This window comes from Notothenia rossii, assembly GCF_949606895.1.
Source record: "Notothenia rossii genome assembly, chromosome: 1".
Taxonomy (NCBI): Eukaryota; Metazoa; Chordata; class Actinopteri; order Perciformes; family Nototheniidae; genus Notothenia; species Notothenia rossii.
The window spans coordinates 1,997,112-2,016,263 of NC_136912.1; the positions used below are offsets into that span (position 1 = coordinate 1,997,112).

General features: G+C 40.5%; 1 protein-coding gene across 1 annotated transcript in view; it reads right to left on the bottom strand.

Moving 5' to 3' along the window:
- Window positions 1-10,214: 10,214 nt before the first annotated feature.
- Window positions 10,215-19,152, bottom strand: part of LOC307045178 (uncharacterized protein) — a 117,178-nt gene continuing 108,240 nt past the window's right edge. The window contains exon 6 of the mRNA XM_079690709.1: window positions 10,215-12,356. Coding sequence (XP_079546835.1) covers window positions 11,092-12,356 — 1,265 coding nt within the window. The 3' untranslated portion in view covers window positions 10,215-11,091. The remainder of the gene's footprint in view (window positions 12,357-19,152) is intronic.

Genomic DNA, 19,152 nt, shown 5'->3' on the forward strand with positions numbered 1-19,152 from the left:
TTATTGTTATGTATTTGATATAAAGTGAAATACCCATTGTGGCAGCCGGATCCTGGAAGGTCGCCAAAGGACCTGTGAAGGTTCCCACCCGGGCAACATTTGAGATCCGCGTATATTTGTTTTTGGAGTTAATAAACGCCTGTGTTCAACCAACCTGCTCTTTCCGTCCCTATTTGAACCCTGTGTGAGCGGAGAGGCTCACACCCATAAAGTCAGAAAAGAAAAGAGACTCACTTAAGGAAAAAGGTTCTGAACCAGTGAGAGTTCTTAGTTTTCACATAAACATGGTCAAATATCACAAACATGTAGAAGCGTACTGACAGCGCAGCTCGTCATACTTCCTGAATGAAAAGTAAACTATAATGTAAGACATATGAAGAAGTTAAACTTTAAACATCCATGACTTAAACACTTTATCCAGGATAAAAGCCACATAGGTGAATACAGCTGGTAACAGAACAAGTGTTTGAATGCGTACATTAACAGGTTTATGATATCACTGCCCCGTCTAAGACACAATCTGACTTTAATTACATTTGACTCGAATGTTTCCTCAACTTAATGTGTTGCTTAAAATAATACTTCTGCATATAGTATGTGACACTGTGAGTGTTGCACGGCCAGATACGGCTCGGCTGACTCAGATAAGGAGATATATGATACATTATGATGTGATATGTCGCGGACTGTACTGTTACTTTGATCCGGTTACTTATGTTGTGGCAGATATTTAAGTAAGCTTTTTTAACGCCAATGTTATAATAGTCAGATTGCTCTGAAGATGGGAGGTGATATTCTATTAATGTTCACGTTCACACGGTAAGTGATTTTTGCCGGCCGTCTTTCCTGCAACGGCAGTTCTATTTCGTATATGGCTTCGCCCTCTAAGGCTATTGGGTAATCCCCCTGCGCACCCGCGCAGCACTGAAAACACTTGTAGTCCACGCCCGCCCGCCCGCAAGGTGGGCGCCACCCTCGGGCTCCCTTCCGGTATAAATAGGAAGGAGGCCAGACAATCTGCTCCCTCTTTTCTTCAGCACCCCGTTACTGAAGCACAAGAGACACTTCAATTGCAGAGTAAACATGAGTAACAATTGTGTGAGAGATTGTCCCTCATGTGGCTCTGGGTTCATAATGACTTTTCGCGGGTGCAGACGGTCAGGAGTGACCCGATCTGGCCACGCTTCCCAGCCATCAGGAGGTTCCAGGAGGGGGCGGCGGCGAACCCGAGGACCCTGAAGGCTACGGTGGCCACATTTGTTCCCCTCACCAAGGTGGAGGGGTCCACAGATGCTGGTTTTTCAGCCGCCCCTTCTCTGGAGCCGAGCCTGACGGCGTCTTTTGGGGTAAGACATGCCAACATAATCGCTGGGCGGCGCCCCACGTTGAGCGCCCCCAGAGACCAGGCTGGCTCCAGCTGGAAAGCGGAGAGACGCCCACAGCAACCGCCTCGGCGTCAGGCTCGCCCTTCGGCGGCTGCAGGGGCTCCGTCCCACGTCTCCGCTCCCCTGCCACCCCAGAGACAGCGTCTCCTGGCGGCGAGTCAAAGGGGAGTGAGGGTCCCCCGCTCCTGGTCTGCTCCACGAGAGCCTCCGAGGAAGCAGAGCCGGTTCTGACGTTCTGGGGGTTGTGAGTAAAATAAAGTGTGTTCATTTTCCAACTTTTTGTACTGAGTCATCAGTAACAAGTGTTTCTCACATATCCCCTGTGTAAGCCAGCTGCCTATAACCAGTAATCGGTTACTAGCATGGGCGCGGGAAGGGGGGTGCTGAGGGCGCTGCAGCACCCCCTAGCGGCAGGCAGGGGGTGCGGAGCTCCCCTGTCTGAATTATTATTTGACGGTTATTGCTGCTCCCGCTGTGCATAATATGTGTAATATGTAGCCAATAAATTCCACATTGTTGGTAAAATAATATTTCGGCACGAATGTTTTTTCTGTAGCCCCGGACAATTCTACCTCAATAATATAATACATTAACCGTGCTTTACGTGAACCTCTTCAAGACACTAGAAAGGACGGCAGGACTGTAATTTCCCGTGTTCAGTGAATGCAACAGAGGCAAGACACCAGACCAATCAGAGAGTTGCATGGAAATAAAAGTGTGCTTGTGTCATTCAAGCTCGCGGCTCTGTGTGTGCGGAAATAGCGCATTTAGTGTGTGTGAGAGAGGGGGAGAGAGGGAGGGACCGGTGCCAGCAGCAGGGACCGTGTTGTTAGCATCTGGTTAGCTAGCTGCACCAACGGACATACGGAGCTGTTTGTTCCACAACAAGCTGGAGGAGCGCTCTCCTCTCAGACTGAGAGGCTCAGGTGAGCTAAAGGACTCTCTGAGTGTTTAGATAGTTAACTTTAGTCTAAGTTATCTCAGTGGGTCTCAAACGGTTTGGTCAAAAATTATTCAAAAGATTATTTCCGCGGCACACCTTCATATGATCATTATAGTTATAAAAAAAATAAGAGAATAAAGGAAAAACAGTTATGAAATACTATATGGCAGTAAAACAAGAATACAGTTTGAAAGGGGAGTGATTTGTAAAATATCCATAAAGAAAAAGAACATCTGCTTAGAGTTGTGTTTCATCTGGGTGTTGAGAGATGTATCCATAGATCTCTTAATGTTGCTCTCAAAGTGCACCAGATTGATGCTTTTAACTTCAATATATAAAAAAAATCTCCCCGGGGGAGCATCCCCCCGGACCCCCCTAGAGGAGGTGAGGTCCGCTCCCCACTCGTAAAAAAATAGCACTTTACCCCTGCCTATAGACAAGTTTACGCGCCAAAACACGGGTAGCGCCATGACACTACACAAATGCACTTCATTTCCGCCGGAAGTCTTTTGCACAGCGTCTGTCGGTGTAAACCGATGTAAACAGTCAGACGGGCACTGGTGTAAACACAGCGATTTCGATGCTAACAGTGATGCTAGCTTGGGAACACGATTCTACTTCTTTGACTGGAGATGGCGTTACTCTCCCCCACCCGAATTCAGTGCAAAACTGGGAGGATAACATGACGACGTGGCCCAGCATAAAACCAAAATAAACTGCCTTATTTAGGTCATGCCCACAGGAGCCAACAGTTGTCTGTTGTTTACATAATGCACAATTTACATGATCTCTTTATGCTGTGCAATATATCATATGTGCCTGTACTGTTTGAGTGAAAATAAAGTTTGATGTAATTTAATTTCATTATTGCACTGTTATTGCATTATTGCATTTCATATGTTCCTTAGAGTGCTACAATTTCTTTTAACACAGTTCATCATTCATATTAAGCTCATACTGTACATAAATAACACTGAATTAATTAATTGTTGAGAGGAAACTAAAGAAATGGCTTCAACAAGAAAGATCACATGTTTAATCCTAACAGGTATTACAAATTAAAATATAAAAGCAGCCCACACAATTACATCACTATGAAAATATTCATATATAATATAAAAAAATACAATGCATGCAGTATTTGTTGTGTTTATCTGTATTTAATGAACAACATGGCTGGGTGCTGGGTGCTGGTTTGTGGTCGTAGCACTCTCTATCTAACCACTCGTTCAGGTGCTTTCTCGAGTGATTGCAACCAACTACCGCACACGTAGTTCCCGAACCACTTTTCTTCATGTTGTAATTGTTATATCCTCTTTGTCTCTGCGATATCAGTGCTTTGTCGGCACAACGGAGCTAGCTAGCAAAACAAACCCAGTCCGCCAAAACGGAAGTGCATTGCATCGAAGGGAGGAGTTCAGGATGTAGAGCGGAAACGGCTCAATAACTTGTGTATATGCCGTGAGCTGATTATCGAGCCTTCATTGTAACAGTCGCGGGTTTACTTGCGTGTGGGGAGTTTTTTTGTGCGTGCTCTATGGTGCCCGTAATAGTGTTCACTGGAGTCCAGCACCTCAGCACCCCCACTCAAAATACATTCCCGCGCCTCTGGTTACTAGCCAGCAGGGTTTGCTGCAGGAGCCTGCCGGTTTTAACCTCGGTTAATAACCTGCAAAGCTCGCGGCATTCCTCTGTCCGAGATACGCCTCCAGTTCGAAACCCGCTCCCGCCGCCACTGCATCAGGCCGTTGTGTCCTTGGGCAAGACACTTCACCCGGATTTTCTCCTGTGGGTATTGTCCACAGTAAATGTATGATACTAATGTGTACTTGTAAAAGCTCCTCGATGACTTTGAGGCGTGAAGATGACATATCATAAACGGTGTAGTTATGCAATGAATGAAAAACACAAAAACACTTAAAAACAGATTTTGAAAATGATATTATTTTTCATATAGGTAACACAAACATACACAACAAAACCATTTGAAAGCTGGAAATATACACATGGGATGTCACTATGATAATGTGAAAGTTTGATTGAGGTAGCATGAACCTATATACACATTTTATGAACAAATAACAGGTGTATCCATAGGCTTTTTTTCCTCATTTCTCAAGTTCTGTCAACAGTGACACAGGAGGCACAACAAAACATTTAAAAGCTTAAATAATGTACATGGGATTTAATTCTGGTAAGGCAGAAGTGTTATTATAAATATAATACAAATATATACAGTATATACACATTATGTAGAAAAATCTGTTTTTTCTGTCTTTACCTGTGCCACGCTTCAAAGCAATTTCTACGACACAGAGGGCAACATCACAGGTTCCTCCTCCTCCTCCATGTCAGAAAACAAGCTCATAGCTCACGTTCAGAGTTCTCTTCATCATAGTTATATCTTCAAAACTCTAAATCTGTCTAACTATATCTAAATTCTCAATGTTTGTCTGTCACTTTACTTCAATCGTAGTCTCCCGCCGTCTCTCTTTGTCTCCCGCCGCCTGTCTTCGTATATCTTCGTCTCTCTCCATTTCCCGCCGTCTCTCTTCGGTTCCCACCGTCATTCTTCGTCTCTTTTCGTCTCGCTTCGTATCACTCCGTTTACCTGATTACCTCACCCCCTCCCTGGTAAATACATCCTGTTGAGCAGAATCTACAGTTTCCAGTATTTTCTGTTTCGCAAAATGATCAAATTATTATTATTATTATTATTTATACTTTTGAAATATATTTGTATTAACTTTATATTATCGTGTCTCCGTCTTTATTGGGTCTTTTTGCATGAAACAAAGACTGGAATATAGTTTCAAGCCAGTACTTTCGACAAAAATACACATGATACATCCTGTTGAGCAGGATCTACAGTTTCCAGTATTTTCCGTTTCGCAAAATGATCAAATACGGCAAAGATATTCAAATATGTGCTTCCATTTTTCATACTTTTGAAATGTATTAACTTTTTATCATCGTATCTCCGTGTTTACTGGGTCTTTTTGCATGAAACAAAGACTGGGATATAGTTTCAAGCCAGTGTTTTCGACAGAAACAAACGGCAATGTTGTCCGGACTGTTGTTTTTATGCGGCAGCGGCTTGAACAGGTCATGTGATCTGATCACGCTGGCGTGACGGTCGACTCCAAAGGGTTAAGATGATCAGTGGCTACTGCCATATTTGCAAAATGTGCCTCTGAACCTTGACAAGTGCATGTTTCAGGCTTATACATTAACAACAGGAGGGGTCACAAACATAAGACCAGCTGTTAAATAAAGCTCTTCTGACCTTAGCTGGCATGTGGGTATATATTAATACTGCCCATTATGGGCACAAGCAATTTTCACCCATTTATTAATTATATGTTTTACATTTGAGTGTTTCCTATCCCCTAAACCTCCAGGGATCTACACAGTATACTGGCAACTTCTTATTATGGGAAATACGAAAACGTCTTTTAAAACTACAACTCCCAGTAGAGACGTGCCATAGATAGAGAACATGTTGCGAAACACAATAACCAGCATGTGTAGTTCTGGGGGCGGGTGGGGGAAGGGGGGACGGGGTGGACCCTTTCAAATCCAGTTTTGGACAGTCTGCCGTGGTTCCATCCCATTTCAAAGTGCTGTTCGACGCTCGGCGTAACCCTCGGAGCATACTCTCCAATCACAGAGCTTGAGGACTATCATGGGGTTTGTCAAGCGAAGCGGAGAGAATACTTATTTCCGGGTGTAATATTCTCTAAAGCAAATGAGCTGCTCCGACCCTCGGTCCTGACGAGAATTGCACAGGGGAAAATAATGTATCTATGCCACAATTTTAGATGCAGATTTTGTTAAACTAATATCTTTGCGCTGTGGACCAACACTATACATTGATGGGGAAGGGGGTAGCAATAAAGATAACACCATTAAACAATTACACAACATAACAGAAATAATATCGATAGCAGCGTCCCTAGCAACCACCTTGGTAACAATGAAAACGTTGTATGGGCACAATTTCCTGAAGTAATCTTCGTAATAACTAGCAAACTAAAGATCATGTACATCCACTGCACACATAATCTGAAATAACAACTCATATTTCTCGCATCAAATGACATCAAAACGCATTTTAATGGCCAAACTAACTTTAAAATAGGCATTTTCCACCGAGAATAAAACGAAGTTCGGCCATGTTTTTTTCCCCTGAAATTTCAAGATCACGTGACATAGACACCAGCCATTGGAATGAATAGTGAAAAAAAAACGTAGGGATCCTACAATTTCAGAGGCGTTTTTGTAGAAATACTACGTCCTACGTTGTGATTACACGTTTTTTTTTGTGAGACTGGGTTGGATTGTCAAGTCCCAAAACAAACCATGCAATATATTAAACGTTAAGTACTTTGTCAGGCTTAATATAGATACCCCCAAAGCTTTTTGCTTATGTATTTAAAAGACCTTAACCTAAAGTATTATTTAATGTTTAAATAAAGCCTAATTAGTTTGTCTGTTTTGCACATCCTCCTATTAATATCTTTGTACATCCGGCACTAAACTGTTTTATTCAGTTCTAAATAGAGCCTTCTCCGTTGCTGCACCCACCCTCTGGAACTCACTACCCCAATCAATCAGAGATTCTTCCTCCCTCACAGCATTCAAAACATCACTCAAAAACCATCGTTTCAACGCAGAATTCAACCACTGACCACCCCGCCCCCCTATTTTTTGTTTTGTTCATCTCTTTTTGTATTTCTTTGTTTTTAAAAAAAAAAATTATTCTCTGTCAAAGCGTCTTTGAGTTTCTTGAAAAGTGCTATACAAGTCCCATGTATTATTATTATTATTATTATCATTATTATTATTATTCTAGATACCATTTACAGTATCTTCTTGATATTTTCTATTCTATATTTATATCATTGACCTTCTACTTTCCTCCTATTTTGTATATACTCTTAATATTTAAATGTTTTCATAAAATATAACACATTCAAAAGTGCTTTACAAAAATGCATTTTAAACAGTCATTAAAAAGCAACACAATCTACCTGCATTGCATTACTCCAAACGTGTAATAACGTGCTTTAACCAGTAGGTGGTTTGGGTTAAAAAGCTGTCAAGTTTACAGTGTTAACAAAATAAAATATACTGCTGTTTCTGGTTTAGTTTACGACGGATATATTTAGTTATTGTTTTGATATTTGTAACACAAAAGCGATGGAAAAAACCCACAGCAACACAGAAAAGATGGTCTTAACATGACCCAGCGGTCAAGTAGTTAATAAAAAACAATGATATCAAAACAAAATATTACTACTAACTTTATGGTGAAATTCAAACTGAACGGTAAAATAGTTTACGGTCTATTCTGAGCCCGATCTCTGTAGATAAATAAAAATAAAGAACTACGACAGATCTGTAATATATTTAATGCAGCCGAACCATTTATTACAATGCATTCATGTGATGACTTTCAAAGAGTAAAGCAAGCACTGCTGAATAAAGTATGATTTTATCTTTTACGAAACGTTTTTTTTCATACGGAATGCAACCAATCACAGAGCTTGAGAACTAATCACGGGGTTTGTCAAACAGAGCACATGGTGTAGTCCTAAACGATAGCTGGGGATTCTGGTTAGTGTAGTGTCTTCTGCCATCCTTTACTCCGAAAAAATATTTGTTTCTCCGAATCGAAGGGGAAAAATACAAAAGCATTGCACACAATTTAAACCAATCAATGTTGTGTAATTAACAAGGATAATATGGTGTTTTTTAGTCGATGAGTAATGCAGATATCACTGTAAAATCAATCGACAGTAAGGGGAATACTTACTTCCGGGTGTACAATTCTCCGTTATCCAATGGGAATGGACGCTCACATTGCCTTTAAGGGCAGCTGACACAAACGAATGCCGTAATTCCAGGAGCATCAAATCCCGCCACAGATGGGAATACATTGCAATCAGTTGAAAGCTATTTGCGTCCCTTTATGAAGCTGAAGGAGCCTAGGAGCGTCACAACTGCACGCCACGGGACCCTGACCAAACGTTGCTCCTGGACGTTTATGGAGTGAGAGTTTGTTGCTCGGACGCTCTTCCGCTAAATGGACCGTAGATACACGGATTAGGGCGACACCGTCTGGTCTAGTGATGGGCATTTCGAATCCCTTCGGGGACACAAATCTTTTGATTCAGTTCACTTTAAAGATTCGTTCACTGATTCGTTCACCGGTTCGCGAACGACTTTTGGTGATTTGCACGTTCGCGAACGATTCGTCTTTGTACTTAAGCTAGCGGCTAAGCTAGCTGGACGCTACGGTTCAGGTATCCGTCCTCTGAAGCTTTTATATCGGACAGGTTGAGGAGGATGTCCCGCTCGTGTGTGTGTGTGTGTGTGTGTGTGTGTGTGTGTGTGTGTGTGTGTGTGTGTGTGTGTGTGTGTGTGTGTGTGTGTGTGTGTGTGTGTGTGTGTGTGTGTGTGTGTGTGTGTGTGTGTGTGTGTGTGTGTGTGTGTGTGTGTGTGTGTGTGTGTGTGTGTGTGTGTGTGTGTGTGTGTGTGTGTGTGTGTGTGTGTGTGTGTCGGAGCTCAGATGAGAGGGCTCTGATTACAGTTGTAATCCTCTGTCAAACTGCATGTTTTCTGCCATATTTGATGAGAAATAAAATGTTTTTCTGCAACAGGAGTTTGACAGAGAATAACTGAAAAAGTACACAGTAAAATAACTTCATAGAAGCCTACTTGTGGTAGAAGTTCAACTAGTACTGAGTCCAACAGTAAAGTACTTCATTGTATTTGTGGTAGTTGTCTAACTGAGTCCAACTCTGTGTAGATGGAACATCCAGTATTTTGGAGGAGCCCTGATGGGACCCTCCTCTTGAAAGAAAGGGATATAAGATAAAATAACTTTAGGAAACAGTTCTGAACTGTTTCCCCCAGTTCTTTAAGTTTGTCGTTCGCAAACTGCTTCTCTTTAGCTTTTGGCGGAAGGCGGCGACTCAAACAAACAAATCGTTTTGTGGGAGGAATCAGTTCATCTCGTTCACTTCAAAGATTCTTTCAAAAAGAACGAATCGTACGCGAACGACCCATCACTAATCTGGTCACAACTTTAAATATTTGACCATGTTTATGTGCAAATGAAGAACCTTTTTCCTTAAAGTGGACCTATCATGCTATATTTGAATAATATATTGTAGGGCCATACCTATAAGGTATATTTATACGTTTTGTTTTTCAAAATACCAAACAGATCATGCATTCTATCCATTCCTCATTTCGCTCAATTTAAAACTGCCCTTCATGCTCAGATTCAGTGAGAACAGCACCATCTGGTGGCCTGAAATATGTACTACAGCGTCTCCAGCGCTTTCGAACGGCAATGTCCGTGGCTGTCTTCTCCTGATTGGTGGAGTTGACCCAATAGCCGTATAGCGCCACCGTCCTGACGTCAGAAAAGTGTTCAAATCTGGACCAGTCTGTATCAGATCCGTTGCAGCCCCTTTTTCAGAGATTTGGGTATGGAGGAAAATAGAGAGGGTTGTGTTTTCTGACACTTGGTGAGTTCCCTGGAATAACGGGGACACATATTAATGTATAAAAGACGTACAAAGGTGCATTTTGCATGATACAGTAGGTCCCCTTTAAGTGAGTCTCTTGTCTTTATGGGTATTTCACTTTATATTAAATACATAACAATAAAAGTGCAGAACATCTAATACTCCTCACTATGAATCCAGAACAATACAACTGCAGGAGTATGGATAAAGCGAGATGTTTGCATGCATTTTGAGCCGGTTTGGGCAGAATCCAGCAGAGTGGATCGTGCTGTTCATCCTATGTAATCTATATGTAAAGAAAACAGTCTAAATATTTAACATAAAGCTGTGAAACAGTCTCAATAATTGGCAGCACAAATGTAAGCTTTAATTGGAATAAAAGGATACATATTGAGATAATACCTTAAGAGAAGAGCTTGAATATAAAAAAATACAAAATATAAACTCTTTTGGCTCCTTCCTGTCTTTCTATGAAACACAGCGGACTTCTAAACAATGAACACCTGCAACTTGGAAGAAATAAAGTTGGGTTTTATGTGTTCTAATATTGCAATGCAAACCCATGATGTAATCAGTCATTCAGAATAATTGAGTCATTGAATGCTCATTTCAGTAGATTTAATCAAACAAAGCATAAACATATTGGACATGGCCTCAAGACTGTAACCACATCACATTCTGTTGAAATAGTCAATTACTAGCCATATCTTACACATTGCTGTTTTGAATCATTAATGTGTGGATGACAGTTGAACTGGATGATGTAACATTTATGCCATCTGCTGGAAAGAAGACGTATCACTCTGTTGGCGTCGTTTAGACAACAAAAACAGAGTGAATCTCTCATTTCATCAACAATCTTTGAGTACAGACACCGTCCTGCAGAGAGCACACAGCCCAACAGCACGTCTTTGGTCTAGCATCACTTTACAAAACATTTGCATTAAGACACTAAGACTAGCTAGTCCCTTGTATCGGTCAGTCCACCTTAAATGAGCAGTGGGTGATCAGCATGTGAAAGGCAGGACACAGGAACTTGGTCTTGAGGAGATGTAACGATTATTAAACAAGAAAGTTGTTGAGTCAAGGGGTCAAAGAAATGAACATTTGTGATTATTAGTGAATCGGTTGCAGGTGGGTGAAATCAGGCTTAGGGAGTAACATATTACATATAACGGCATTAGGTCATCAGGACACAAAATAGACAAATGTATTCCCTTAGCTACAGAAGCAGCTGGCGACCAACACACTTGTGTCTTTTTAAGCGATTATGCCATTTAAATCTTTTGTCACAAACATTGCAGCTATATTCTTCCTCTCCTGTGTGGACCCTCATGTGTGACTTTAAGTTTCCACTATGTGAAAAAGCTTTCTTACAGACTGTACAACCAAAGGGTTTCTCTCCTGTGTGGACTTTCATGTGTTCCTTTAAACTTCCACTCTGTGAAAAAGCTTTCTTACAGATTGTACAGCTGTGTGGTTCCTCTCCTGTGTGGACTCTCATGTGTGACTTTAAGTTTCCACTATGCGAAAAAGCTTTCTTACAGACTGCACAGCTGTGTGGTTTCTCTCCTGTGTGGACTCTCATGTGTTCATTTAAACTTCCACTATGTGAAAAAGCTTTCTTACAGACTGTACAGCTGTGTGGTTTCTCTCCTGTGTGGACTCTCATGTGTGCCTTTAAACTTCCACTCCGTGCAAAATATTTGGTACAAACTGAGCAGCTGTGTGGTTTCTCTCCTGTGTGGACGCTCATGTGTTCCTTTAAAGTTCCACTATGTGAAAAAGCTTTGTTACAGACTGAGCAGCTGTGTGCTTTCTCTCCTGTGTGGACTCTCATGTGTGCCTTTAAACTTCCACTATGTGAAAAAGCTTTCTTACAGACTGAGCAGCTGTGTGCTTTCTCTCCTGTGTGGACTCTCATGTGTGCCTTTACATTTCCATTCAGTGAAAAAGCTTTCTTACAGACTGAGCAGCTGAATGGTTTATTTTCAGCACTAGGTCGTGAATCACTGACAGATTCATGTCTATTTTTCAGTGAGTTTGAGCCTGACGCAGGTTCTCTGGTCTCTTTCCAATCAGCACTGTCTTCAGTGTCAGGTTCAGAAGAGTCTCCAGTGTCAGGTTCAGAAGACTCTCCAGTGTCGTCCTCAGTCTTTAGTTGTAAACTGCTCTCTGGATCTGAGTTTCTGGCTGGTTCTGGTCCTCGACAGTCATCTCCATCAGCTTCTGTTTCCAGGTGTTCAGTTTGTCTTTGATGAGGCTGAGAGGACTGAGTTTTCTCTTTATCATCTTCACTCTTCACAGGGTCAGGAGTGAAAGTGGACTTGGTGATATCAGCCTCCTCCACCTCCTCACTGACCCTGAGTTCCTCCTGTTCCTGCTTAATGTGTGGGGGGGACTCTGGGTCCTCCTGGTCCAGACTGGTGCTCCACTCCTGCTGGTCAGGGAGAAGCTCTTCTTTAACCACCACCAGCTGCTGGACGTCTGCAGGAAACAGGAAACACACAGTCAGAATAAACTGTTAAGTGTTGGCATTTAAAAATCTAATCACCATTACAATGGGAGAAATTTTTCAGCCCTAATTAATGCCTTTGTTTTTATATTTTCACATTATCTTTCTTTGTCCCACTTAATGTGTATTTTTGTTGTCACAATTGACCTTATGTAGCCCAGCCCCTTTGAAAGTGAAAAAGGGTTTTTTCTTCTGGCGGAGCACTAGCTGCAATAAACAAGGAATTGTATTTGGGATCGTTCACAGATACAGTACGCCTACAGTATAGAATTAAAATCCTGCATTCAAACCTTATTTCAGTAAAAGTATGCAAGTATCATCAGAACATTTGACGGCACCTTCTTATGTAACAGTAATGATGGTGCAGTAAAATGTTCCCTGTCAGTGTTTAATTTATGATGTTTCATTTTACTGTGGTAGTTTAGTTTTTTATTAGGATCCCCATTAGCACTAGCATGAGCATTGGCTATTCTTCCTGGGGTCCTCACCCACACAAAACATACATAATACAAACCAGAACGGAACAACTCATCATTTCATGAAAAGTGCATGGTAAGGAAGTGAAAGCAAAAACAAAACAGAAAAAAATAGTCATCACATTTTAGCCATCATCAAGTCAAAACCTAAACAAAATTTTACCAACAATATAATTTACATGATAATACTAATTACTAATTACTAATTGACCCACAAGTACAGTTCAAATTTAATTTGTAGTTCTCAGATATTGTTTTAGCAAATGTTTGAAATGTATGTTTGAGTTGTCTTGAATGATATGGACCGGTAACGAATTCCAGCTGACCATTGCTCTGTATAGTACTGTTTTCTGTCTGATATTTGATCTTGATTTGGGTAAAATGAACCTTTTTTCTATTGCATGTCTGGTTTGATAGTTATGTGTAGAGTACTGTGCTATGAACTTTTGTGACAATATATGTGGTAAGTGTGTCACTGTAATATTCTTTACAAAATTTAACAGAGAATAAATGGACCTCTGTCTAACACTCATCCATTTCAGTGTCTCCAGCATTTCAGTCACTCTGGTTCTGTAGGAGCACTGCAGAACACATCGTGCTGCCTTATTCTGTGCTACTTGTAGTTTATTTAAATCGTTTTCTGAAGCACTAGACCAAACAACAAAACAGTAATCAAGCTGTGATAGCACCAAAGCATCCAAGACTTGTCTCCTGACATCTATTGGCAAATGTTTTACAATTCTTTTAACGAGTGACACACCCCTTCCCATTTTACACACAACATTATCAATTTGTTTAGACCAAGACAGTGTTTGATCTAGAGTTATCCCTAACAACTTAGTTTCCTTGACTTGTTTAATGTCAATATGGTTTAAATGTAACTGCAATTTAGGTTCACATTTTAACTGATGATTTGACCCAATTATTAAAGATTTAGTTTTTCCTGCATTAAGTACCAACTTATTATTTATTACCCACTCTGAAATCATTTGTAGATCCTTATTTATACAGTGACTCAGCTCCCTTGTAGATGAACCTGCTCCATATATTGTCGAGTCATCTGCATACATAACAATTTTGGATTCCTGTAAGACCAATGGTAGATCATTTGTGAAAATAGAAAATAAAAGTGGTCCCAAACAACTCCCCTGAGGAACTCCACAACTGACTTTCTTAATAGTTGACAGACTTCCATTGAAAAAAACAGTTTGACATCGATTGGTCAAATAACTTTCTATCCACCTCAGTGCATTCAGATGAAAACCATATTGCTCTAGCTTGTTCAACAACAATGGATGATCGATGACATCAAAGGCAGAACTAAAATCAAGTAGTACCGTTCCCACTAACTTCCTATTATCTACCTCCACCTTCCAGTCATCGGTCATTTGTGTTAAAGCAGTGCATGTGGAATGGCCCGGTCTGTAGGCATGTTGATAAGCAGTATTAAGATTGTTACCTTCAAAGTATTTCTGTATTTGATTAAACATTATTTTCTCCATTATCTTTCCTAACGCTGGTAATAAACTTATCGGGCGACTATTTGTTCCAGAAAATGATCCAGCTGGATTTTTTGCAAGTGGAATAATTTTTGCTATTTTCCATGCCTGTGGGCAAATACACTTTTCAATACTTACATTGATGATATGGCAGATAGGCTCCGCAACCAAATTAGCAACATATCTAAGAAATGTACCATCTAGATTATCAACACCCGGTGGTTTATCATTACATTTACCTAGTAGACATTCAACATCTGCAATTGACACTTTCTCTATTTTAAATTTACAATTCTTATTTTCCATGATTAAATCATTTATTAGAAAAGTGGAGTTCCTGTTAATAGGTTGCTTCATATCTCTCCTCAAAGTATCCACTTTATCAAGAAAATAATCATTTAAATAATTAGCAATTTGTACCGGTTTAGTCAAAAATTTCCCTTCCACTTCAAGATATGTTGAGGTGGATTTGGGCTTACGGCCATCATGCCATTGACTAAATCCCACATCTTCTTCTTATCATCATTAATAGCTTTAATTTTATTTGCATAATACACTCGTTTTTTCTTTTTATTTAATGCTGTAACATAATTCCTCAATTTTCTATAAATGTGCCCGTCTGACTCATAACTTGATGAGATAGCTACAAGTTTTGCATCATCTCTTTGTTTCATTAGTTCTCTTAGCTCATCATCTAACCAGGGCGTTCTAAGGTTCCTTACAGTCTGCTTTCTAAGTGGTGCATGTTTATCAATCACTTGCTTGAATAAGAAATTAAAGCCATCAAGAGCATCATCTGGGTTTAGTTTCTCAAGAACTTGTTTCCAACATATCTTTTGAACATCATTTATAAATGACTTCACAAAAATATTTCATTGATCTTCTAACTATTACTTTTGATCCTGGTTTTGGCACCTTTGTCTTTCTCACAATGATGATTAGATTATGAACTGGTACATGTTCAAAGTTGGGCTTGTATAAATCAGGGGTAGACTTTAAGGGTAAAAAGCCACTGGCCCGGAGGGCCAGTGGAATTGTATTATCACTGGCCCCACCATTGTAACCACTGGCCCGGAGCATTCGTCCAAAAAATTTTGATAATAATGAAGAAAATTAACACATTTGTTGCAATAGTAATTTATTAGCTGGAAATAAAGTCTGTGGAAAACAAACCTGTTTGATAAATGCACGTTTTGTTCAGCCGGATAATCTCCACATGTCTACCCTACTTTTATAATTTTCTAATCATAAAGCTCCGTGGCAAACAGCTGTTTTCTTTTCACCCAACAACGACAACCGACTCACGGAACGCTATGTTCTAGCGTTAATAAACGAAACAATTTAACTAAATTGTGAGTCAAAATACCAATACCACTGGACAATTCTTTTTTTTAAAGCAATATTTTTAGTGGCCCGAGTGGGCAAGTGGAAAGTACGTTATGCTGGCCCGGGGTGTCTAAATAGTGCTTCCGGGCCAGCGGGCCATTTATAATGTCGAGCCCTGTAAATGATTATAGATGAGGAAACCTGCTAAATATTAAAATATGTGTGTTTTTTTATTTACAGTACCAGTCAAAAGTTTGGACACCTTCTCATTAAATGGTTTTTGTTAATTTTAATTTGTTTCTACTTTGTAGATTAATACTGAAGACATCAAAACTATGAAAGAACACATATGGAATTATCTAATTATGTTCCAAACTCACATTGGTTTCTCAAACAGCATCTCTGTATAGTATGTGTATTCACTCTCTGTCCTAGACGCCTTGTTGGAGCTCCTGCCCCCCCCTTCCTTTGAGCCCACTGTGCTCTGATTGGTCAGCTCGCCCACTCTGTTTTGATGAGTCCACCACCGTTACAGCTGAATATCAGTGTTTATGTTTTACAATGGCGTTTGTTAGCAACCAGAAAATGACACCAGTAAGACAAACAGATGAGAATGCTGCGTGGGGTCTGGATGCCGTGTTGAGGGGACGTTGAGGGGCTCGCTGCTCCGCCCTTTGAGGCTCGAGGAGCAGACAGTGTGAGCTGGTGTCGTTCCCTGGTTGCTGCGTGGGGTCTGGGCCGAAAAAAATCGTGTCGGGGAGGATAAAAAATTATTTGGGGTCGAATTTGGGACGACAGTTAAAATAAAAATACCCTGTTAACTCTACTACAAAAGCAAAAGACGATGAAAATGAAACCGACTGCACGTTTTGTGGAGCACAGTTATTAAACCTCCTTGTCAACACACACACACACACACACACACACACACACACACACACACACACACACACACACACACACACACACACACACACACACACACACACACACACACACACACACACACACACACAATGACATCCCGTGGAGGAATTCTGAAATGTTTTACCGTTACATCACAAAAACGCACAGCAGAACCAGACCCTGGAGCGCCGACCTCTTTATTTACTTACTCCTCTTCATCCCCTATGGGTAATAAGGCTGAGATGAGAACCCTCCATTGTATTTAGTCCTTAGCAATATGCTGCGCCTCTCCCCATCTAGGGATGGGTAACGAGCCCCGGTATTAAGTAGACCCTCCAGAAAAACGCGATCGCAGAATTTACCGCATAATCAGCAAAATGGCGCATATTTTGAAAAGGCCGCATATTTATCAAAAGGCCGCATAATCCCCGCATTTTTCAACACAAAGTTGAGAAGAAAAAAAGTTGACTCGTCTTGACGTGACGTCATCAGCTCGCGCATCACAGAATGTAAACAACACTGGATAGAGTGAACGTGTGGAGCTCACACGATAGAGAAAACACCAAGATGAAAAAATCGAATCCATCTCATTTACCGACGAACATTTCTACTAAAGACCGGGCAATAAGTGGGGGGAAACTATTCTGCACCCCGTGCAACTGTGTGTTGGAGCATAAGAGAAAATCGACGGTGACGACCCACTTTGATTCATTCAAACATTCGAAAATGCTTTCTGCTGCTGCGGACAAGAAAGCCAAACAACTCACGTTCAGCGAGGCATCAACCTCCAAAACCCTTTCGAGGGCTACAAGAAACGAAGTGAGTAGCCTACAAGATTGAAGCTGGTCAGATAACGAACGGGTAAATGAAAACAGAATGAGGCGTAGAAGTGTGTGTGTGTGGGGGGGGGGGTGAAATTAAAATAGCCCAATTGCTTTTACAATAAATAAACATTGAATGTGTTTAATTGAATAGTAAAGGGGTTTAACGTTAGTGGCAGGTTGTGTGTGAGAGAGAATAAATAAGACAGCCCAATATTTTAAAAAATTGTTATTCTTTTTCCCCGCATATTTAGCATATTTCGCAACTTTCCGCATATTTCGCGCAATTTTACCGCTAGAAATCACATAAAAACCCTGCATGTTTAATCACATAATCAAGGAATTTAGCCCGCATTTTTCTGAAGGGTCTAATTAAGGCTCTCTGCACGGAGGAGACGCGGAGGAGCTGAGGAGTCCGGGCGATGCTGCTCCTCCATGTTCATGTACATGTTCACTAAGCCAAACTATATCCGGTCACAGAGATCTGCTTTTTTAAAGTAAAGTCAACACATATCGACTCTAAATATAGTCTATATTAAGAACGAGAAAAGTCTTAAGATATATATCGTTTTTTGTAAACGTATGACAAATGTGTGAGGGTGATGACGTCAGAGCATCGTCCTATGTGCCAGGGCTTAGCCCCGGACAGCCCCAGCCCAATTTAACCCCTGGGTATTTGTGAGGGAGCTCCTATATGGCATTACCCCGCTGAAGCTCACCAAAGTTTAATATATTTCATAGTTCAAAGTTTTGTCAATTGCTTTGTTTATTGGTCAAATACTGGTTTCTAATGGTTTCTGAGGAGTTTTACTGGAATGAAAGAGCACAGAGTACAGAAGCAACAAAGCAGCATACTGCATTAAACCTGACCTTCACAGATAGGTTGAAGTTCATGTGGAGAGGAGGCTTCAGTAGTCTGTCTGCACTCTGTTTAGTTGTGCTATCTTACAATCAATATAGTAAATGTGAGGTAAAGTGTGTCGCCAATGTAACCGGTTAGAACTCAAAGTTGCGATGAGGTCTTAACATGTATGGAAAGGGTCTTAAAAAAGGTCTTAAAAAGGTATTACATTTGACCTCAGGATTCCTGCATATACCCTGGTCTATGATGTATTTTCGAGCTTTCTAATCCAGACGAGATCTCTTTCTCCCGTCTGTGTGCGAAGGGGCGGGGCAGTTTGTAAAGGTCTCCTGACTGTGTTACAGACTGTCATCCTGGTTAGTGGTTACTCTGGGTTCTGTCTTCAGGACAGAGTGTTGGATTTTTTTGTTAATTGGATGGGACTTGATTGGATTCAATATTAGAGTAATTTTCTCGTTTGTGTGTTTGTTGAAATATATTTGGCCTTTGTTTATGTGATTGATTAGGTTGATGAAAGATCATCTAATGATTTGTATGTTTTATTTATGTTAAAGGTCACTTTGAATGATTCTAGCTAATGATAATGTAGAAAAACTTATTTTAAATTTCGGGACGGTCCACATTAATTGTGTGTGTGTGTGTGTGTGTGTAGTAGGGATGCCAGTGATTATTCGATTTTTCGAATATTCGTTACAGTCTCCATAATTGAAAATTATTTTTAAAATTCGATTTTATTTATATATTTCTTTATTATTATTTATGTTTTCCTTTTTTTTCCTGGCTTAGTTTCAACCAAAATACAGACTAATGCTAATAATAGTAATAGTATTAATAATTGTAAATGGCAATTGGTCACACCCCCAGTTTGTTTTACTGTA